This window comes from Lampris incognitus, chromosome 4, assembly GCF_029633865.1.
Source record: "Lampris incognitus isolate fLamInc1 chromosome 4, fLamInc1.hap2, whole genome shotgun sequence".
Classification (NCBI taxonomy): domain Eukaryota; kingdom Metazoa; phylum Chordata; class Actinopteri; order Lampriformes; family Lampridae; genus Lampris; species Lampris incognitus.
Window position 1 is genome coordinate 30,260,064 of NC_079214.1, and position 23,262 is coordinate 30,283,325.

General features: G+C 41.8%; 2 protein-coding genes across 2 annotated transcripts in view; one reads left to right on the forward strand and one right to left on the reverse strand.

The window, feature by feature from the left end:
- Positions 1-9,417, reverse strand: part of LOC130111376 (nuclear receptor-binding protein-like) — a 32,531-nt gene extending 23,114 nt beyond the window's left edge. Inside the window, exons 1-8 of the mRNA XM_056278550.1 lie at positions 9,319-9,417; positions 8,362-8,757; positions 7,688-7,810; positions 3,608-3,709; positions 3,321-3,410; positions 2,916-2,956; positions 2,585-2,679; positions 348-431 (exon numbers count right to left, since the gene is read on the reverse strand). Coding sequence (XP_056134525.1) covers positions 348-431; positions 2,585-2,679; positions 2,916-2,956; positions 3,321-3,410; positions 3,608-3,709; positions 7,688-7,810; positions 8,362-8,613 — 787 coding nt within the window. The 5' untranslated portion in view covers positions 8,614-8,757; positions 9,319-9,417. The remainder of the gene's footprint in view (positions 1-347; positions 432-2,584; positions 2,680-2,915; positions 2,957-3,320; positions 3,411-3,607; positions 3,710-7,687; positions 7,811-8,361; positions 8,758-9,318) is intronic.
- Positions 9,418-10,153: 736 nt separating this feature from the next.
- Positions 10,154-23,262, forward strand: part of kctd3 (potassium channel tetramerization domain containing 3) — a 35,530-nt gene continuing 22,421 nt past the window's right edge. Inside the window, exons 1-4 of the mRNA XM_056278709.1 lie at positions 10,154-10,238; positions 10,674-10,727; positions 12,654-12,699; positions 16,181-16,254. Coding sequence (XP_056134684.1) covers positions 10,168-10,238; positions 10,674-10,727; positions 12,654-12,699; positions 16,181-16,254 — 245 coding nt within the window. The 5' untranslated portion in view covers positions 10,154-10,167. The remainder of the gene's footprint in view (positions 10,239-10,673; positions 10,728-12,653; positions 12,700-16,180; positions 16,255-23,262) is intronic.

Genomic DNA, 23,262 nt, shown 5'->3' on the forward strand with positions numbered 1-23,262 from the left:
TTAAGTAATCAACAGAAGTTGGGACATCTGTAGGAATTGTTTGCATCAACTTTCAAGGCTTAATTTACTTCTACTGCTGCAGAACAGCAGGAAGTTGTTAACCCTTGACACCTGTTCCCTGAAAAACGCCAATTTTTTGTAACTGAAATTTACAATAAACTTTTTTTTTTAAATCCGCTGACAGTTTGTCGCTTACCTTTGTACCATTTCAGGTTATTCACTGGACTTGAGCAGCTTACATTAAAAAAAAAAAAAAGGAAAATGGGGGTGTTCTGAAACTTTTGACCAACAGTGCATGCTTGCATGCACATACAAAAATTCAAAACACAACTTGGAAATCTTTATACCTCCATATTCTGGTGCAAAGAAGTGCAGGTTTTTCTGTTCCTCACGACACGTCTTCACGTGGTTGTTAATGGTGTCGGGAGCAACTGGAGAGCAGAGAAGAGGGAAAGAAGAAAAAAAATCGGTTTTTAAAAAAGAATGAGATGGAGCAGAGAGCAGAGGAGAGTGAATAAGTGGCCAGAGAATGGGAAGAATGGAGGAGGGAAGGAACTAAAAGAAAAACAAAGACAGTTGCAGGAAATAGGAGATGGGCAACTTAGTATTGGATTAAACAACATCAAATAATTTCCTCAGAAATATCAGCATATCTGATATATGTATATATGTATATGTATATATATATATATATATCAGATATTGTGTGTGTGTGTGTGTGTGTGTGTGTGTGTATATATATATATATATATATATATATATATATATATATATATATATATATATATAGTTACTATGCAAAGCCATTGATTTTGCCGCAAAACACACAGTGATATCCGAGCAAGACAGAAACATTATATACCAGGCGAAGGAATCACTTTTGTACCACAATGGAAACCCATGGCAGAAAAAAAGGTAGCAGTAAATTTGATGTAACCATGGGCAGCTTCGACGGGGCGGAAACTTGTGAACTAGTTGGAATGTATTTGTTGTCTCAACTGCAAGACCTAGACATCAATGTTGGACTCTATATAGGGATGATGAGCTAGCAATTTATAGCAAAACACCAAGAGAGGTTGAGCAAATTAAGAAAACAATCTGCAAAATATTCTCAAGCAATGGGCTAAAAATCACAACTGAAGCAAACAAAAAACAAGTTGACTTTCTGGACATCTCAATGGACCTTAGGAACGGCACATACAAGCCGTACATTAAGCCCAACAACACGCTGCAGTATGTCCATAGAGAAAGCAACCACCCACCCTCCATCTTGAAGAACATCCCAGAAAGCATTAATACAAGACTCAAAATGATCATCTAATGAGTCCATATTCATTGAAGCTACACCCCCATACCAAGATGCAATACAAAAGAGTACAAAAGAGCGGCTACAATTTTAAGCTCAAATACAACCCACCGTTAAATACTGACTGCCAGCAAATCAACAAATGTAGCAGAAAACGAAACATCACCTGGTATAACCCACCCTACAGTGATACTGTGGCCACAAACATCGGTAAGCAGTTTTTTTAACTTTTGGATAAGTGCTTTACCCCGGACCATCAACGGAGGAAGATATTCAATAGGAACACCACCAAAATTAGTTACAGCTGCATGCCTAACATTCAACAAATAATATCATCCTACAACACAAGAATCATGAACAAATCAATGACACTTTCATCACAACCGGACTCCCCCAGCTGCAACTGCAGTGTGAATGACTCATGCCTCCTTGAAGGAAAATGCCAGTCGAAGGGAGTTATCTACCAAGCTACGGTGACAAGAAATGACAGTGGTAAAATGGAGACATACGTTGGTCTAACAGAGGGAACATTCAAAAAGAGGTTTAATGCACACACGTGCAGCTTTAGAAACAACCGTTTAAAGAATGTTACATCTTTAAGCCATTATATTTGGTCATTGGCGGACAGAAACATTAATTATTCAACCACTTGGAAAATCCTCTCAAAGAACAGGGAATATTCAATGAGCAGTAAAATGTGCAACCTATGTCTAACTGAAAAATATTTTATCACTTGCAAACCACAAATGTCCACATTGAATAACAGGAATGAATTGGCTAGCAGTTGCAGACATAGATATAAGCACCTATTTTGTAATTATAAATAAATCACGCCAATAGACAAATACCAACCCCCCCCCCCGCATGTGATGTGCATGACAAGGCAGTAAATGGTATGTCCTTTCCTCAAGTAGCTTTATTGACAGCTGATGATTGCTTATGGCATGAAACAGGCTTGTACTGTCTCATAAAGAATTTACTTGATTCACTGGATTTTATATATAAAACTTTGTTAAAAGAAACACTCAATGGTAGAGATAGTACTAAACAAATAAGGAGCAAAATAATCCAGTTATGTCAAGTAAATTCTCTATGAGATAGTACAAGCCTGTTTCATGCTATAAGCAATCATTATTTAATAATATTATTAAAAATAATGTAATGATTATTTGATTATATTACTTAATACTGTTAATTATTAACAATATTATACACTACTTTAACCACAATATCAAGGGAAGAACCTTTGTATAATTTGACTTAACCTCAGCTCCGTACCTGATCCAATCTTGATAAGCCCGTTGTGCTGGATAAAGATGGTGTCACAGGTCAGGTTGCCGTGGATGATGGGAGGGTCACAGGAGTGGAGGTAACTAAAGGACAGTAAGACAACCCCCCCCCCAAAAAAAAACAAAACAAAAAAAAACAACAACAACCCATCGTAATCACACAGAGAAAAATATACAGACACATACCACAATAGAGGAATTGTAAATCTCCCCTTCAATATTTGTGTATAATATGATCATTTAGCATGGGTAATCATTCTGTATGTGGCTGATTGTACTGTTTTATTGATAGAGTTGCAATACATGAGGAGGAAAGTAACCTGAGTGCTGAAAGGATCTGGGTGCACCATCTTTTCCAGGCCTGCGGAACCACATACAGGGAAACCAGTCAGAACACTTAGCAGCCTTGTATTCACAATGGAACAAAAGGGACGAGACAGAAATTGCTTTGTGTGACTTGACATTGCCCACAACAAAATTTGTTTGTCATCAAGCTGTTCAAGTTTATTGCTAATATGTGATTTGTTCTTAAACTCTTTATAAAGTATTTTTTAAACCATGTGCTAAAAATATTTGTCCTTGTCTGGGAACGGCTAATTCCAACTTGGTCCAAATTGCAGGCATTGTCCTCCCATAAGATAGCATTAATTTAATTCATTTTATCCTATTAGTACAAAATGCTCTTAATGTCTTCATAGATGTCACTATCTACATTTCATTATTACCTTTTCATTCATTGTCTTGTGATTTTTCTTTGTCTTTTTCAAAAACTGCTTCAAGCTTCCTGATGACATGTACTCAGTAATGAAAATGACCTGAAGAGGATGAAAAATAAATGACAAAAACTGAAGGTCAAAATAGTTATACATTTTCCTCCAATATTGTTAGTGAGTGGGGCCGTGGGGAGGGAAGGATTTTTTTGACTGTATGTTGGTAAGTGGTGTTACTGCTTAAAACGTTAAGACTACAAGCAAACCCCAGGGTTATCAATTTGTTTATGTGCAGGACTCACCCTAGCCCGGTTTTCCTTTGTGTCGGCCCAGTATTTGTGGAACTTGACAATGTTCAGGTGCTCTAACTGGATCAAGTTATCAAACACTGCCTTAACCTTCTCCTACACACCCACACAAACATCACAGAAACACAAATACACAAAGGTCAAATACTCATTTCAGCTGCTTGTGAGATAAGTTTGGGCGGAAGTTCATCTCAGGTAATTAGCGGCAACACATAGATCATCCATCATTGCACATTTACATACTTATTCCACACCTGCTCCTGATACACACATATCATTTGGCTAACAAAACAAAGCTGACAGCCTCCCTAAAGGCACAATGATTTCATCCTCAGACCCATTTTACAGTGGTGATTCAACAGCCTCTTCAAAAAAAAAAAAGAGCACTGAAACAGTTGATATGGTTTGATTACAGGCAGTTATGAATAGCACACACAAAGAACCCATTTCAGTCCAGCATCTGGCAAAAACCCACAGCAGAAGCTCCAAATGTGACCACAAGTTTTGCATGTAGTAAGTAAACACCTAAGAAGCTTAAGTCTGACTTTTATTTTTATATATATATATATATATATATATATATATATATACACTACCGTTCAAAAGTTTGGGATCACCCAAACAATTTCGTGTTTTCCATGAAAAGTCACACTTATTCACCACCATATGTTGTGAAATGAATAGAAAATAGAGTCAAGACATTGACAAGGTTAGAAATAATGATTTGTATTTGAAATAAGATTTTTTTTACATCAAACTTTGCTTTCGTCAAAGAATCCTCCATTTGCAGCAATTACAGCATTGCAGACCTTTGGCATTCTAGCTGTTAATTTGTTGAGGTAATCTGGAGAAATTGCACCCCACGCTTCCAGAAGCAGCTCCCACAAGTTGGATTGGTTGGATGGGCACTTCTTTGAGCAGATTGAGTTTCTGGAGCATCACATTTGTGGGGTCAATTAAACGCTCAAAATGGCCAGAAAAAGAGAACTTTCATCTGAAACTCGACAGTCTATTCTTGTTCTTAGAAATGAAGTCTATTCCATGCGAGAAATTGCTAAGAAATTGAAGATTTCCTACACCGGTGTGTACTACTCCCTTCAGAGGACAGCACAAACAGGCTCTAACAGGTACTATTTAATGAAGATGCCAGTTGGGGACCTGTGAGGCGTCTGTTTCTCAAACTAGAGACTCTAATGTACTTATCTTCTTGCTCAGTTGTGCAACGCGGCCTCCCACTTCTTTTTCTACTCTGGTTAGAGCCTGTTTGTGCTGTCCTCTGAAGGGAGTAGTACACACCGGGGTAGGAAATCTTCAATTTCTTAGCAATTTCTCGCATGGAATAGCCTTCATTTCTAAGAACAAGAATAGACTGTCGAGTTTCAGATGAAAGTTCTCTTTTTCTGGCCATTTTGAGCGTTTAATTGACCCCACAAATGTGATGCTCCAGAAACTCAATCTGCTCAAAGAAGTGCCCATCCAACCAATCCAACTTGTGGGAGCTGCTTCTGGAAGCGTGGGGTGCAATTTCTCCAGATTACCTCAACAAATTAACAGCTAGAATGCCAAAGATCTGCAATGCTGTAATTGCTGCAAATGGAGGATTCTTTGACGAAAGCAAAGTTTGATGTAAAAAAATCTTATTTCAAATACAAATCATTATTTCTAACCTTGTCAATGTCTTGACTCTATTTTCTATTCATTTCACAACATATGGTGGTGAATAAGTGTGACTTTTCATGGAAAACACAAAATTGTTTGGGTGATCCCAAACTTTTGAACGGTAGTGTATATCTGCTCAATCTCATATTCACTGAGTTCTCTTTATGGCCAAAGGACCTGCATTTTGGAAAATGTTCGTTACGGTTTAATACAGGACTGGAAAGCCTTTTATACGGTAGCTCAGCAGAGAGAAACCTCTTACCAGTGCAGTCAGTCCTATAAAAATCTTTTAATTTTTTTATATTCACATCGAAAAAATTGTGAAATCATAGTCTTTCTGAATTTGCTTGGGGACCCCTTTGTGGACTCCTTTCATCCAGTTCCCTGGCTGAATACTGAAACCACCATATTCAAGATGAATCTAATCTAATATTCATGCACAAGTTAAAGTCCAAAACTTTACGAAAAAAAGCCACTTTATTTTTGACATTGTACAGTTGTTTGGTTACAATGAAATTTGTCTTCTGCATTTACCTCATCCTATTGTATAGGAGCAGTGAGCAGCTGTGGTGCAGCACCCAGGGACCAACTCCAGTTCTTCTTTCCATTGCCTTGGTCAGAGGTACAGGCAGGAGTATTAACCCTAACATGCATGTTTTTTTGATGGTGGGAGGAAACCAGAGCACCCAGAGGAAACTGACGCAGACATGGGGAGAACATGCAAACTCCACACAGAAAGGACCTGGGAAGGAACCCAGGATCTTCCTTGTTGTGAGGCAACAGTGCTAACCACTGGGCCACTGTGCTGCTGGATTCCAGCCAATTGAGGCGGCCGCATATCCTCATCCAGAACCCATTAAGTTGAATCAGTTCATCTGGACACGTTTAGTGGGAGAAACATTTCATCACTCATCAGTCCCAACTGACTGCAGGTATCCCCCAACCTTGTAAACAGCACAGTTGCATAATGATAAAAACCAAAAATTGGTTTCATATGCAAATTGCTGTTACCATTAACAGAGGATTGGGGAATAGTTGCAATCAAAGCATTGTAAGATGGTGACAGATGTACTCTTACCCCCCCCCCCCCCAGTTCAGGGATGGTCGTTCCCTCTTCATATAGATGGCCTTATCAAAAAGACATGTATGTTAGGGTTGATACTCCCGTCTGTGCCCCTGACCAAAGTGATAGGAAGAAATAACAAGTTGGTCCCTGGGCGCTGCACGGCGGCTGCCCACTGCTCTTAGCTACACAGCTAGGATGGGTTAAATGCAGAGAACGAATTTCATTGTATGTATGTACAAATGACAAAGTGGATTCTATTCTATCCCCCGTTCAAACCAGCGTTCCTCTCTATCAAGGATGTGCACATCCTCATCCTTGAAAGAGTGGCTACTGGCCTGTAGATGGGTCTAGACCACAGAGTCCTGGCCTGACAAGGTAGCTCTTCTACGTTGTGCCATCCTCTTCGCCAGTGTCTGTTTGGTTTCTTCGATGTACAAATCACGGCAATCCTCTCGGCGCTTAACAGCGTACACCATAACACTCTGTCTGTGCCGGGGGACCTGATCCTTGGGGTGGACCAGCTTCTGGAACAGTGTGTTTTGGGGTTTGAAAGCAACAGAGATGCAGTGTTTGGACTACCCCAAGGATCAGGTCCCCCGGCACAAACAGAGCAAAACAGTGTCTTTAGCCAGGTAAGGAAATCACAGAAAGTTGAATCAGTTCATCTGGACACGTTTATTGAGAGAAATGTTTCATCACTTATCTGAGTGACTTCTTCAGTCTCAACTGATCCCCCCCCCAATTTTAGCATAGCCACAAACTTTAAATCCACCACTCATAGCTGTACACCGCCTTTACACTGGTTCTTCCACATTGTAGGCCATGAGCTGCAGCACTTCACAGTTGCATAACTCCACACTTACCAACTGTATGAATAAGATGGGTAATTACTTGCATTACCCTGCTTATCGCTGTTTCTTAAATAGTTTGAGGCCATTTTTAAATTCAAGATGACTAATGTTTTTGAGACGGTTTTAAAATTGTGGCCAATTACATCCCACAGCAAACAGCTGACACAGTAATTGTGTCTTTAGTGATTGTTTTGAAGTGGAATTCATGTTGCACATTAGTTAAGTTAATAGCAAAACAATATGTATATCTCATCACTACAATAAAAATGCTGTGGACTATACATTTTATATTTCTATTATGTTATCTGCAGTATCTAATACCCAAACTCATTATATTGTTTTTAAATCAGGCATAGCCAAGTTTAAATTAATTTTAAATCAAAAAGAATTTGCTTGTTGAAATACCCTTGCCAGTCATGCTCGTCATAATGAAGATTACAATAATAAATCAAGAAGTGCTCTCTTTATCCAGTCTCACTCTGGAATTATTGGCCATACCTCCTGCAGTTTGAAGTTCTTTCTCTCTGAGAACATGACTTCATTCCACACCACCTCCACCCCCTCTTCGGTGTCCATGGCCAAGTATGCAGCGTCTATCCCTGGGACATTTCGCTGATTCACCTACATTTGAATAGAAGAGGCTATAAAAAGACCAAGATACAATGTGTACCCACTAAAACTACTACAGGGGCGGGGAGACGCAATAACAGTGTATTTTATTTGCAAATGTAAAAACCACAACATGGAAGTGCTTCCATCTTCCTCTGTTTACGATGCCACTCTCATGTTATCTAATTTATATGTCAATCCCATCTTTTTTTGTTTTCGCTATTTCTCTCCCTCACCTTGTGTCTCTCTTTTCCCCCCGATGCATTCTTGTCTTTTACCTATCTATACCAAACTTGGCAAAAACAATTTCACAACAGTCAATATTAGCTTTTGATGGTTGCATGTGGGTCCAGCCCACCATATAACTTCTATCTCAAGGTGAGTTTGGACTTTTCTGAGCATGCATAGTAAGGTTTGTGGGTGGTAACATTTGCAAGTACATAGGATTTTGCAGACGTTATTCGTCTCACTTCATGGCCTGCTTGATATGCGATGATAAGCCTGTGAGAAACTCTGCCTTCTCTATTCATCATACATCTCTCTTCTTCTCTCAAATACCTTACCTCCTCTCTGCGTTTCTGCCAGCGACCACAGGGACTCTCCTCCAGGATGTCTGACTCATCTTCACTCTCATCTTCATCCTCTGTAGCTGTGGTGGCAGGGGGTGGTATGGAGGACACAGGCGGAGACACAGATGCTCCACCATGTCCCTGCTGAGTATTAATAGCAGCAGTACTGGTTACTGCTGCTGCTACTGTGACTTCTGCCTTGTTTCCCTCAGTGGAAAGAGTTGTTTTCCCCTCTCCCTCCGACATTCTAGTGCAACTTGTCTGTTGGGTTTTCTTTCTTTCTGCTCTTTTCTCCAGGCTGCCAAAGGCGACAGGGAGAATCTCTCTCTGTCAAATTTGATCACACCAGTGGTCTTCCTCTGGCTTTTCTTTCAATAGCCTGGCACTGAACTGTAGGAAAATGACATGTCTTATTAAAGTTTATTCTGTCTCTATGAATTCGACAGACAGAGAGAGAGAGAGAGAGAGAGAGAGAGAGAGAGAGAGAGAGAGAGAGAGAGAGAGAGAGAGGGGCGAAGTGCAAGTAGTATAAAAAGTTTCTCCCTCTGTCTCTCACAGACACAGCAATTATGTCAATACTGGTGATGACAAAGCTAGGCAAACGGTAGGTGATTAGCTAGTTAGCCAACTTGGAAACTTAACTAGCGTTAGTCTCGCTTGCTAACTACTCACTAACAAGAGCTAGTTATTATGTCATCGGGCCGGGGCAATGGGCGCCGTGGAATTACGAAAAGACCACGAAAGTTAGCATGAAAATAACAGCTATTAAGCTATAGCTAGCGTCAACGCTAGCTAACTCAGTCTCCCACTCTTTGCAAGCTAACTTCCCTTGCTAACAAGCTAACACCAGAGAAATGACCAAATAGTTGGCTAACATTTATTTTGCAATCTATTAATAGGCCAGAACACAACAGTTGACTATAAACACTTTAGTAACATCGGGTTACTCACACAAGGAAGAGTTCACCGGGGATCCAATAAGACCCAAAAATGAAGTTCGTCATATAAAGATGTTGGTGTTTTTGGACTCTTTCTTAGCATAAGTGGGAGGGGTGCTACTGTACTTGGAGAACACTTTATTGCGCGCCCAAGACGCAGTGCAGTACGGAGACCGCATTGGGTTATGATACATTTTTGAAAAAGGAAGAGAAATCCTACAAATAACTTTAGAAAAATCCCCATTCACACTGATAATAAAATATCCCTTCACATGCAAACGGGAGTTGAACAGTTGAACAATATTTACTTCTCGACAAAAAAAACCCAAAACATGACTATGTGAGTATGATTTATGTTACGGGGTAACCCCGGTGTGTGTATGCTGCGTCTTTTTGTTTCGGTTTGTACAAGTCACCTAGTTCACAGGGGGACGCTGAATTGAAAAATCAAGCGTACCTAAAGCTGATTAGGACGTTAAGGGAGAGGCGACCGTCTCAGGGTGCCAAAACACTGCGCAAGATGTTAGTCACGACGGGGTGAAAATTACACGCAAGTCAGCGGTGCAAGCAAGCCCGCTCGAAAATAAAGGGGTGCTTGTGTTTCTCCCTAGTGACTTGGAGGATAACGGGACCCGCTGTCTATTCGCCCACTATGCGGGGCTTGGCGGAGGCCCTCCGCAGTCGCATGTAGTGGATATTTTATTTACGCAAGGACGGGAGAGGCTGTGAGGTAGGGGACACAGCAGCTGGGTAGGGTAGAGGAACGGAGCTAGCTAGCTTTCGTGTCAGTGTAAAGGAGTGGGGGGGAAACGCGTCTGGCATTTCGACCAGATCACAGAACAGTCAGTATAGACCAAAAAAAATGGCCACGAATGGTACTAATATAGCGCCCGGGATGGGAGAAATGATCCAGTTAAACGTCGGTGGGACAAGGTAGGCTGGTTTACATTTTATGACAGCTCAGTCATGGTTGCCTCGTCATCATTTGTTGGATTCAAAACCTACATGTTATAATATGCGAGCAACGCTTTGATATACAGCATTTACAGCCAACAAGTCATACGAATAGGGAGTGCTGGATGCTTGTTACGAACAGTTCATTATTGTACACTCTCTCTCGCTCTCTCACACACGCACTCCTAACATCTTTTATCTTCATCACTGAGGACCAGAGTAAACGTGTATGAAGTAATTATATGAAGGGGAGCATTAAAAGGCAATGACATCTCGTCAATGAGTCTGTAAAGTGTAGTTTAGAGAAAATGCAAATGAAATGCAAAAAATACAACAACAAAAAAACCAAACAAACACTGTAATTGGCTTACATGATGACATAATAGTTATTGTTGAGTTGCTGTGTGTTGATAGGTTCAGCACCTCCAGACAGACTCTGATGTGGATACCAGACTCGTTCTTCTCAAGGTGGGTCAAATGTCATCAGTTTCACTGTTTTCTTAAAGGAGAGAGGCAAATGAGTACCCCGATCTGTGAGTATTTCTCTCTTAACTGATACCAATCCCTATTAGTGTGTACCGTGCATCATGTACTGGCAGGATCACTGGTTAGAAACCTCCTCTTTGAGTATGTGTTTTATGCATACATTTATTGAATACAATGTGATTTTCACTTTGATATCACTAGACTGAGTCTGACAGCCTGCTTTATATGTGCATTTCGTGTTGTTTTTTTCTTTAGCTGACAGTGAAAACTGAACACGGTTAAGACTGACTGCATAGCATAAATCAAGTATCAAAACCATGCTGTCACAAGCGTTTTTTAAGATCACATAAAACAAGATGTCTTAGTAGTCACTTTAAGCTTTAGTTTTGTGAAACTTAACTTGATATTTGGGGGTCACTTCATGAAGACTTGCAGCTACTGTGGTGTATTATTCATTGGGGATCTAGTTACAGTTTTAGAATTTAAGATGAGCGTTGAAAGCATCATGAGTTGTGTACTATATAAAGGTAGCAGAAATGTGTCTGTAAAGACTTGAGATTATTTCAACATGTTTCTTCAGCATAGTTTCCTTGAATATGTCTAACAGAGGACCCAAATTGAATAAATGTAGCCACCCCATACTGCCCTGGGACCTAGGCTAATGAAGCACACTAGTACTTTGGTCATGTAGGGACACTACTACAAACAGGTCAGAGCCCCAGTTGCATTCTGAATGCTCTGGTACAGACACAAGTCATATTTGATTTTCTCTGCTTAGTTTGCCATTGAGGAGTGTTAGAGGGGATATTTCCTCTTACAAAGGAAATCTTGTATGTAAAGATGTCTTTTCTCATCTGGCCTTTACTCTGTTTATTTATCCCAGCTGCTGCTACAGCCTGTAACAAGCAACCGCTGCCTTGGCTCAGTGGTGCTTTAAACAGGGGCACCAAAGTTATTTAGTGTATTAACAGATTTTGCAGGAAATATTCCACTGAAGTGACCTTAAATTCTTCATTTTGTGGAGAAAATAACATCATGTTGGTTTGCACTGGTTTCTTGTTTGTTACGCTTGCCTCTTGGCATTTTAGCTTAGGGGAATTCTCAGTTTTTAGCCTCTTATTTGGCTGATATTCTGTACTGGTTTTGGTATACATACAAGGCTAAATTCTTGGTTCTTATTTTAACACATTCATTAGAACATTAATTAACTTTTTCAGTGAACTTATGAGCATCACTTTTCACTCAAAATGTTAGTCGACCAAAAGGTGGTTACATTTCTTTAATTTCAGATTTCAACATTTGGGACAATTGTATAGTGTTTAAAAGGGTGATGCAACTGCATAATGTGTAGGCTAGATATTGCAGAGGTACTGTTGGGAATGAAACAGGTGGTTAGGGCTGGGCAGCAATCTCATGTTTGCTACTAACTCTAACAATAGATTGAGCTCACAGTTTTACAACAGCTGACCAGTGCCTGCCAGTCAGTCTGCTTGCCCACCTGTCTTTCTGTCTGTTTCTGTCGTCTCTTTATCCTGTTGTGTGCAGTCATTTAAGTGTCTGTCTGATTTCATTTTCAAAGTACACTCTTACGAATCTATAGTTTTTAGTACATGTGTGTTAATTTTAAATTCAACACACCTTTTTAATCTTACTTTTCATCTCATCATTTTAAAGTGGGTTAATAACAATGCATAGCAATATAACTACCTGCTATTTTAGGAGGTAATTGTCAATAGTACAGTTGTAAATGTACACTGAAAGATCTTGCCGATGTCTGTATAATATTGTAGTTTACTGCAGGCGGTCGTGTAAAGCTGACATACAGAACTCTTAAATCAAAATGGAGCACTGCCAAGGTTAACTGGAGCACATATTGTGTGTGTGTGTGTGTGTTTGTGTGTTTTCCAGTTTACTGAGCGGTAGGATATCAACTCTTCGGGATGAAACCGGAGCTGTAAGTATGGCCTTTCTTGTTCGTCATTCCACTAGGCTAAACAAAGGTAGCTCATCTTTTGGCAGGCCCTCCAGAAGGTTTCAGAGTAATGAGATATTTAATCTGTCCTGTTTCAATTCAGCTTTATCAAACAAAACGAGTTGTTTTCAATTTATGTTAATGCAAAGTATGTAAAAGTTAGATATGACAGAAAAGACAATTCAACAATCAACAATTCCCTGGCTACGTTTAGGAATTCAAACAATCTTAATGTCCATTCATATTTCTGTGGTCCTCAGTACACCATCCATGATTAGATTTCAGACTTAAGTATGTTATGCAACAAAATAACCATTAAATGCACATTAAATACCCAAAGCTCGCTTGGTTCTCCCGCTGCTGATGAAAACATCACTTGATCCTACTCCAAAATTATCAGCTGATCTCAGCTCTCATTCCAGCCAAAACTCTTGTAGAAGCAACATACAATCAGCTCTCTTCATTTCTCTCCCAGAATAGCCAACTCAGTCTGGGCTTTAAGGCTTGAATACGCTCCTGAGTGGATGCTTGCATGGACAGCTGCGGACACCACGGACACAAAGTAGTTCCGTTTATACTACTTTCTGGAGTCTACTTGGAGGATGCGTTCCACACATGTGCAGTACATCGGCATCTTACGTATTCAGCGGCTTCTGACATGTTTCTGCATCAAATCAAAATGGTGACATACATGGACAAAGAAGAGGAGCTGCTTTGTCTGTTGTACTTTGTTGTTCTTAGCACAGTCACTTAAAAAAAGAAATTGTTTTCGTATTGTTTTAAAGACTAATTGTAGAGATGTGGGTAGCGCATCCTCTCTTCAAATTCACCATTCATTTTGGTTTTGGCCTGCACGCGGACAGCTGGGTGTGGACATCCGCAGACTTAGGTAGTGATGAAATATACATCATGCGGATCCTCATGGACCCTCACACACGTCGGCATTGTTGGCATGTACACTCACTGGCCACTTTATTAGGTACACCTTGCTAGTACCGGGTTGGACCCCCTTTTGCCTTCAGAACTGCCTTAATCCTTCATGGCATAGATTCAACAAGGTACTGGAAACATTCCTCAGAGAGTTTGGTCCATATTGACATGATAGCATCACGCAGTTGCTGCAGATTTGTCGGCTGCACATCCATGATGCGAATCTCCCGGTCCACCACATCCCAAAGGTGCTCTATTGGATTGAGATCTGGTGACTGTGGAGGCCATTTGAGTACAGTGAACTCATTGTCATGTTCAAGAAACCAGTCTGAGATGATTCGAGCTTTATGACATGGCGCGTTATCCTGCTGGAAGTAGCCATCAGAAGATGGGAACACTGTGGTCATAAAGGGATGGACATGGTCAGCAACAATACTCAGGTAGGCTGTGGCATTGACACGATGCTCAATTGGTACTAAGGGGCCCAAAGTGTGCCAAGAAAATATCCCCCACACCATTACACCACCACCACCAGCCTGAACCGTTGATACAAGGCAGGATGGATCCATGCTTTCATGTTGTTGACGCCAAATTCTGACCCTACCATCCGAATGTCGCAGCAGAAATCGAGACTCATCAGACCAGGCAATGTTTTTCCAATCTTCTATTGTCCAATTTTGGTGAGCCTGTGCGAATTGTAGCCTCAGTTTCCTGTTCTTAGCTGACAGGAGTGGCACCCGGTGTGGTCTTCTGCTGCTGTAGCCCATCTGCCTCAAGGTTCGACGTGTTGTGCGTTCAGAGATGCTCTTCTGCATACCTCGGTTGTAATGAGTGGTTATTTGAGTTACCGTTGCCTTTCTATCAGCTCAAACCAGTCTGGCCATTCTCCTCTGACCTCTGGCATCAACAAGGCATTTTCGCCCACAGAACTGCCGCTCACTGGATATTTTCTCTTTTTCGGACCATTCCCTGTAAACCCTAGAGATGGTTGTGCGTGAAAATCCCAGTAGATCAGCAGTTTCTGAAATACTCAGACCAGCCTGTCTGGCACCAACAACCATGCCACGTTCAAAGGCACTTAAATCACCTTTCTTCCCCATTCTGATGCTCGGTTTGAACTGCAGCAGATCGTCTTGACCATGTCTACATGCCTAAATGCATTGAGTTGCTGCCATGTGATTGGCTGATTAGAAATTTGCATTAACGAGCAGTTGGACAGGTGTGCCTAATAAAGTGGCCGGTGAGTGTATATTAAAGTGTATCTAGTTGTACCTGGATAGGAAGTCATACCAAGGATTGTTAAGGGGTCAGGTGTATGCCCTCCAACCATAACAACATGCATGCCTCTTGGTTTAGTATTTGGCCCACTCCTTTTCTTGCTCTATACCACTTTGTTTTTGTCAAATCATCTGTGGACATAGTTTCTCTTACCATTTATCATTACCATTGCTACGCTCATGACCTTCAACTCCACCCATCTTTTCTGCAAGAAGACACTGATGCATCTGTGTGGATTGCTGCTTGCCTTGCTGAAATATCGACTACTGAGCTTCTGGTCATCCCTGTCAAATCTTCCATTCCAAGGGGAGATTTGGGTTCGGTATATTCACAATCATTTCATCCAGATCTCCTAGGAACCTTGGGGTGTGATGATTCACAACTAGCTCTAATTTTCTGACCATACTGCGGCTGTATCCTGATCATTCTGCAAGATCCGACTGCATTTAGACTACAGCACCTGGTCGAGGCCCTTGTTACCTCTTGGTTAGACTATTGCAATGCACTTCTCACTGGTTTCCCAACCTGTGTACTTCAACCGCTGTAGTAATCCATAATGATGCTCCCCGCTTGGTTTTCATCCTGCAGAGATGCAGACAGGTTTCACCTCACTTTGTGTCCTGGCTCCCAGTTGCTGCTCACTTGAAAGGGATTGCGCTCTAGGTCTAGACTTTTCTCTCAACCTGGCCCGTGAATTATCTTATGCTGGGGATGCGGCCTCACTTACTTCATTCAAGAAAGGCCTTAAAACATCCTTTTACTGGGCTACCTCAATCCATCAGTGGTCACTTAGCGTGACTGTGGCACTGATTTGTGGCACTGTCCAGCTAATGTGGAATCACCTATTACTTGCATCACTGTTAGATACCTGTTGCATACTTACACTAAATTCACTTTACATGACATAATCTCCTGGTTATGATATGATTACTGTTCACTGTCCTGTAAAATGCCAGGGGGTTGATACCCACATATATCTGCTAATCGCTGACTGTTGTAAATTGCTTTGGATAAAAGGGTCTGCTAAATGAGAAAATGTCAATGCAAAATTTAATGCATAAATAAACTTTTTTTTGGAATAGCAGTAGTCATAGATTTTAGTCGGATAGCATTAATTAATAAGCAATGGGTTGGGATGGCAACTTGTGTGTGTTTACCCTCAAGATATCACTTGTGGAAAAGAACCAGTGAAAATGTTCCAGTCCCAATTTTTTTTTCTGCTTTGCTTATTGTGTGTATGTTCCTCCAATTCCAGATATTTATTGACAGGGACCCTACAGCATTTGCACCCATCTTGAATTTCCTTAGAACCAAAGAACTGGACCTGCGGTAAGGAATTATGAAAATATGGTCAAAATGTCCTAATTATATTTTAGATAAGATATATACATACATATAGGATAGTATCTGGGGTCTTTTACATTGTATTAATTAACTGCTCTTGTCTTTTTCTTGTAGAAATTTAGGAATTTACTTGACTTGCTTTCAATCAAAAATGTGTTGTAGATAAAATGCATTACTTCAATAATTACTAGCACAGATTCTGTACAGTATGGATGACGTATCACTCAGTGAATTAGGAAGACCATTTGGGAACTGTATAAAAAATGTGAATGCAGGGCATCCAGATGGTGTAGCGGTCTATTCCGTTGCCTACCAGCATGGGGATCATCGGTTTGAATCCCCGTGTTACCTCCAGCTTGGTCGGGCGTCCCTGCAGACACAATTGGCCGTGTCTGCGAGTGGGAAGTCAGAGGTGGGTATGTGTCCTGGTCGCCTAGCGCCTCTTCTGGTCAGTCGGGGTGCCTGTTCGAGGGAGAGGGGGAACTGGGGGGGAATAGTGTGATCCTCCCACTCGCTACGTCCCCCTGGTGCAACTCCTCATTGTCAGGTGAAAAGAAGCGGCTGGTGACTCCACACGTATCAGAGGAAGCATATGGCAGAGCCCTAGAAAGAGAGCGTTACGTCAACTCCGTAGACGTCAATGGGCCAACGGCAATGGCGGATCATGGGAGCCCCGGATAGTTCCAAACAGTGCGCATAGAATATGTGTCACATTGGAATATATCTATATCTATATATAAATGTAAAAATCTGAAAATATTGGTTAGTAGTTACCAGAAATCACGGCTAAGCAGTTCATTTAAATGACCCGCCAAGCTTTGTTTGGAATTATTCGGCGGCTACATGAACCACGTGACCCTCTCGCGTTCTGACCCCTCATTGATGCAACTCTCTCTTTCTAGGGCTCTGGCATGTGGTAGTCTGCAGCCCTCCCCGGATCGGCAGAGGGGGTGGAGCAGCGACCGGGACAGCTCGAACGAGTGGGGCAATTGGCCAAGTACAATCGGGGGGGGGGATAAATAAATAAAATGTGAATGCTAAAGATACTCTATGTTTTAACTTTGAGTGTAAAGTTGTATTTTTATAATAATGAAATATTTATTACTACTTGTTATACACGCCAGGCGGTAGCCTGAGAGGGCATATTGCATTTGGTCATGTGTGTGTGTGTGTGTGTGTGGGGGGGGGGGGGCACATCTGTCCGTGGCTAATCTTGCATACTATTGGACCCTTCAGCCTATAATTTTTTTGCACAGTTGTGACTGTATGATCAAGAACCTCTCATGGTTGCGGTGATTCAAAACCCTTGAAAAACATTTGTTCTTGCTACTGCTGCTCCCTCTCTTCATTCACTCTCTAGCTCACTTGACCAACACTGCTCTCTGTTGCTTGCTGATTCAAATCAACTGTAGATGTGAATCACGCATGTGTGCATGCACAACTCACATCTACGGTTGACTCAGATCGGGCAGCGACATGATCCAAAGTCATTAGAAAGAATTTTGATAATCCAAAAGATGTGAAAGTTATAAAGGAACAACTTCCTCTAGGTTGCAGTCAAAACAGGAAGTGTTGCATATTCTTGTTGCTATGCACACAGGAGAAATTCTCCCTCAGGGTTTTCTGCCAGAAAGCTTAAGGACTTTCAGCCAAATTCATTCAACTTGCCTAAATTTATTGTAACCTTAACCCAACCTCAACCTAACCCTAAACTAATGCTTACCTTAACCAATAGCTAACCTTAATAATAATAATACATTTTATTTGGAGGGCTTTTCAGAGTACTCAAACACACTTTACATAAGTTAAAATGAACATAAACGCAACACAGCAAAAACATAAACCACACAACATTAATCACACAAATCACAAATCAGTTCTGAAAAGGTGAGTTTTGATTAATGATTTAAACATGGACAGATTGGTGCAGTCTCTGATGTGTTTCTGGGGAGAGAGTTCCGGAGGGAGGGGGCAGCTATGGAGAAGGCTCTGTTGCCCCAGGTCCGGTGCTTGGTCCTGTGTGGTGGAGACAGGAGGTTGTCATTAGAGAAGTGAAGGCTACGGGAAGGAGTATGGTAGTGGAGCAGGTCGGTGAGGTAGGAGGGGGCCTGGTTATGGAGGGTTTTGTGACTGAGGAGAAGGACTTTGAATTGGATCCATTGTGGGATAGGGAGCCAGTGGAGGTTCTGGAGGACAAGGGTGATGTGGTCATGGGAGCGGGAGTAGGTAAGCAGGCGAACAGCAGAGGTCAAAATGTACAGGAGTTTGTTTAGGACTTTGGATGATGAGCCATTTAAGAATAATGTTGCAGTAGTCAATTCTTGATGTGATGAAGACATGGATCAAAGCTTCAGCAGCAGAGAGTGATGGGCGGAGATGAGCTATATTTTTTAGGTGGAAAAGGCAGTTATTGTGATTTGATTGAGGTGGTGTTCAAAGGAGAGGTTGCTGTCGAAAATTATTCCGAGGTTGTGGATATGTGAGGAGGGGGACGCAGTGGAGTTATCGATGGTGAGGCAGAAGTTAATTGGTATTTGGTAAGTGATTTGGGTCCGATGATGATCATTTCGGATTTATCACAATTTAGTTTGAGGAAGTTGGCTAGCATCCTTGATTTAATTTCAGTGAGGCAGTTGGTCAGAGTAGAGTGAGTTGTTGTGGTAATGGATTTAGTGGAGGTGTAGAGCTGGATGTCATCGCTGTAGCAGTGGACCATGACGGCGTATGACGTTACCAAAGGGGAGCATAGCATGTAAAGGATGAACAGCAGAGGACCAAGCACCAAACCCTGGGGGAGGCCTTGGGACAGAGGAGCGGTGAAATAGGTGCAGTTGTTGATGCTGATGAACTGTTGTCTGTTTGTGATGTATGACTTTAGCCAGGAGAGGGCACTACCGGTGATGTTGAGGGAGGATTGAAGGCGGGAGAGAAGAATAGTGTGGTTGATGGTGTCGAAAGCTGCAGTGAGGTCGAGGAGGATGAGAATGCTGAGGTGGTCAGAGTCTGAGGAGAGGAGGAGGTCATTGGTGACTTTAGGGAGTACTGTTTCTGTGCTGTGAGCAGAAACCAGATTGAAATGGTTCGAAGGTTCGAAATGGTTCCGAGCCGTCCCAGTCACCGCTCCACCGCCTCTGACGATCCGGGGAGGGCTGCAGACTACCACATGCCTCCTCCAATACATGTGGAATTGCCAGCCGCTTCTTTTCACCTGATAGTGAGCAGTTTCGCCAGGGGGACGTAGCAGGTGGGAGGATCACACTATTCCCCCCCAGTTCCCCTCCCCCCCAAACAGGCGCCCCGGCTGACCAGAGGAGGCGCTAGTGTAGCGACCAGGACATAACAACATCTGGCTTCCCACTCGTAGACATGGCCAATTGCGTCTGTAGGGATGCCCGACCTAGCCAGAGGTAACACAGGGATTCGAACCGTGAGCACTGTGTTGGTAGGCAACGGAATAGACCACCACGCCACCTGGATGCCTTTTATCTATGTTTCTGTTTCTTGACTGCATTGAACTTATTCTGATTTGTAATGGCACTATATATTTTCTGTTTTTATGTCTGCGAAGCACTCTGTAAACTTGTTTTGAAAAAGTGCTACATAAATAAAATGTATTATTGTTATTTCGTTAGTAGGCCTGGGCTTTTTCACAAATATAAATAGGCTAACAAGATCACTAGAATGACCAAGGCGGACATTTTGACGGTTTTGGATTTTCAACGTTTAATAACTTTGTGAAAAAAAAGATACAGACCTGCCGCTCCATGATTGCTCCTAAAATTGTATATATTTGCATTAAAATGAGTTTTAGATCACCCATCCAGCCATCCATTATCCAAACTGCTCCTGTTCAGGGTCGCAGGGATGCTGGAGTCTATCCCAGCATTCATTGGGCGGCAGGCAGGGAGACACCCTGGACAGGCCGCCAGGCCATCACAGGGCTGACACACACACACACACACACATAAAATTATTGCACAAAAAAAGTTATAAGATCTACCTAAAATTACCATGAGCGGTCAAAATGACGACTTGTAATTTGCACGTAATCGTGCATGTCATGTCAGTATTTATGACGTGTGTTGGTCGCATCATTTCCTTCACGAAATTCATTGCACTGTCCTAGAAACACACTAGCAGTCTCCTGTGCAGAGTAATAGTCTCAACTTGAGTTTTGATTATTTCCGACATGTCTGGGTACAGCCACCGTTTCAGACGCACCATGACTACCACTGAGGCGTTGCAGTATTTACCGGCATTGGACAGCGGCGACTTTAAATTGTTTGAAAAATAGTATTAAAGTTGTTAAAATGTTAATTTTGGTGTTAGTTAGTTTGACGGCCCATGGTCATTCTAGTAGTTTTTAAGTTCTGGTCGTTGTTTGGGACTGTTTCAATATTTATTTTCAGTACTTTTTTTACATTTCACATTTTATAGGCCTTGTTACGTTGGTTAGCAATATGTTTTTTCCGTATTGTGTTTCAGGTAATATTTTCACTTTTTCAATTTTGCTATTTAAGTTCAACCATGTCTCTCTGAAGTTTAAATTGTTTAAAAAGAGTATTATAGTTGTTAAAATTTTAATTTTGGTGTCAGTCGTTTCCTAACAGACATACTAACATATGCAATGCATTAATATATCAACTGGATATTTATCTTGACAGAGTATAGGGTTTAAAAACTGGCGGTCAGCCCATAGTCGTTTTAGGTAGGAATGAAATTCCGGTCATTCTGGAGTTAAAATAAGGCTACAAACAAGATATCCTACAACATAATATTCAAAACAATAGCTTATTTAAAGCATTCATATAACATACCTTTTATCACGTTGTCTCTTGCATCTGGGCCCAGCATCCGTAGCAATCGTATTTTAGGAGTCAGGAGTGTTGCAATCCTGTACATCATGTGAAGGGATTTTGCTGATGTGTCACTAGTGCCCATCAGTTCTTCCAAACGTGAGACACACACATTGGCGACTTCGGAGAGCAAGGGATCGAGGGATGCTGCTTGGTAGTGTTCAATGAGTCTGACGGACCACGGCAGTGCAAACAATGTGCTGGGAGTAGTGGATACATTACCAGCGTCTTGAACTATGTCAACAAGGCCTTTCCCGGCGGCGAAGTCAAACGGCTGAATGTCTCTAAAGTGAAGTGTGACACATTTCTCGATTATATCTTGTTTAATATGTGCAGGGAGAAGTGCTTTATCTTTGAAAGGCAGCTTACTCTGACCGGGGAGAATGGAACAGGTATGTTGCCTCAACCCAGAGGTGCCAGACCTGTGCCCATTGTACATCAACACTTTTGCACATGTGTTGCAGCTAACAAAGTCCAGTTCTTTTCCATCTTTGTCACAACTGAGAAATTTTTCCAAATATCAGACTTCCCTTGCTTTGTTTTTGTATTGCAAAGAACAACTTTGAGTTTCTTTTCAACTTCATTTGTTGACTCCATCTTTCTTGTTAGCGCTACCTAAATCGTGGGACCCACAGTTTATTTTTTGACCGCCCGCAGCAAAGTTAAAACCGCCTGCTCCCATGAGATTTGCATTGGGTTCCGTGAGACCCATGGGATCCCAATCCCAGTGCAGTCTTCTAGTTCGAACTATTTCACTTTAACCTAATCTATAGCTAACCGTCAACCTAACCTCACCCTCAACCTAATCCTAACCTTAACCAAACACTTACGGAGGCTTTCTGGCAGAAAGCCCTGAAGGCAAACTTTTCCTGTGTGCTGTCGCTTCTCATTCTGAGTCAACCTAGATGTGAGTAAGGCATACGCAAGCATATAAAGTTTACCCACTTTTATACTACTACTACTTTCAGCTGCTCCCATTAGGGGTTGCCACAGCGGATCATCCGTTTCCATTTCTTCCTGTCCTCTGTCCTGTCATCTTTACAACAGATCATATATATATATATATATATATATATATATATATATATATATATATATATACATATATGTGTGTGTGTGTGTGTGTGTGTGTGTGTGTACAAATGTATTAGGATACCTGGCCATTACACCTACAGGAGCTTTTATGAAATCACATTCTAAATCCATAGGCATTAATATGGAGTTGGTCCCCCCTTTGCAGCTATAACAGCTTCCACTCTTCTGGGAAGGCTTTCCATAAGATTTTGGAGTGTGTCTGTGGGGAATTTTTGCCCATTCATCCAGAAGAGTATTTCTGAGGTCAGGCACTGATGTTGGACGAGAAAACCTGGCTCGCAATCTCCGTTCTAGTTCATCCTAAAGGTGTTCGATGGGGTTGAGGTCAGGGCTCTGTGCAGGCCAGTCAAGTTCTTCCACACCAAACTCACCCAACCGTGTCTTAATGGACCTTGCTTTGTGCACTGGGGCACAGTCATGCTGTAACAGAAAAGGGCCCTCCCCAAACTGTTTCCACAAAGTTGGAAGCATAGAATTGTCCAAAATGTCTTAGTATGCTGAAGCATTTAAATTTCCCTTCACTGGAACTAAGGGGCCTAGCCCAACCCCTGAAAAACAACCCCACACCATTATCCCTCCTCCACCAAACTTTACAGTTGGCACAGTGCAGTCACGCAGGTAACGTTCTCCTGGCATCCACCAAACCCAGAATTGTCCATCAGACTGCCAGACAGAGAAGCGTGATTCGTCACTCCGCAGAACACTTTTCCACTGCTCCAGAGTCCAGTGGCAGCGTGCTTTACACCACTCCATCTGATGCTTGGCACTGTGCTTGGTGATGTAAGGCTTGCATGCAGCTGCTCGGCCATGGAAACCCATTCCATGAAGCTCCCAGCGCACAGTTTTTGTGCTGATGTTAATACCAGAGGAATTTTAGAACTCTGCAGTTATGGAGTCAACAGAGCGTTGGGGACTTTTACGCACTACGCGCCTCAGCACTCGTTGACCCCGCTGTGTGACTTTATGTGGTCTGCCACTTCACGGCTGAGTTGCTGTTGTTCCTAAACACTTCCACTTTTCATAACACCACTTACAGTTGACC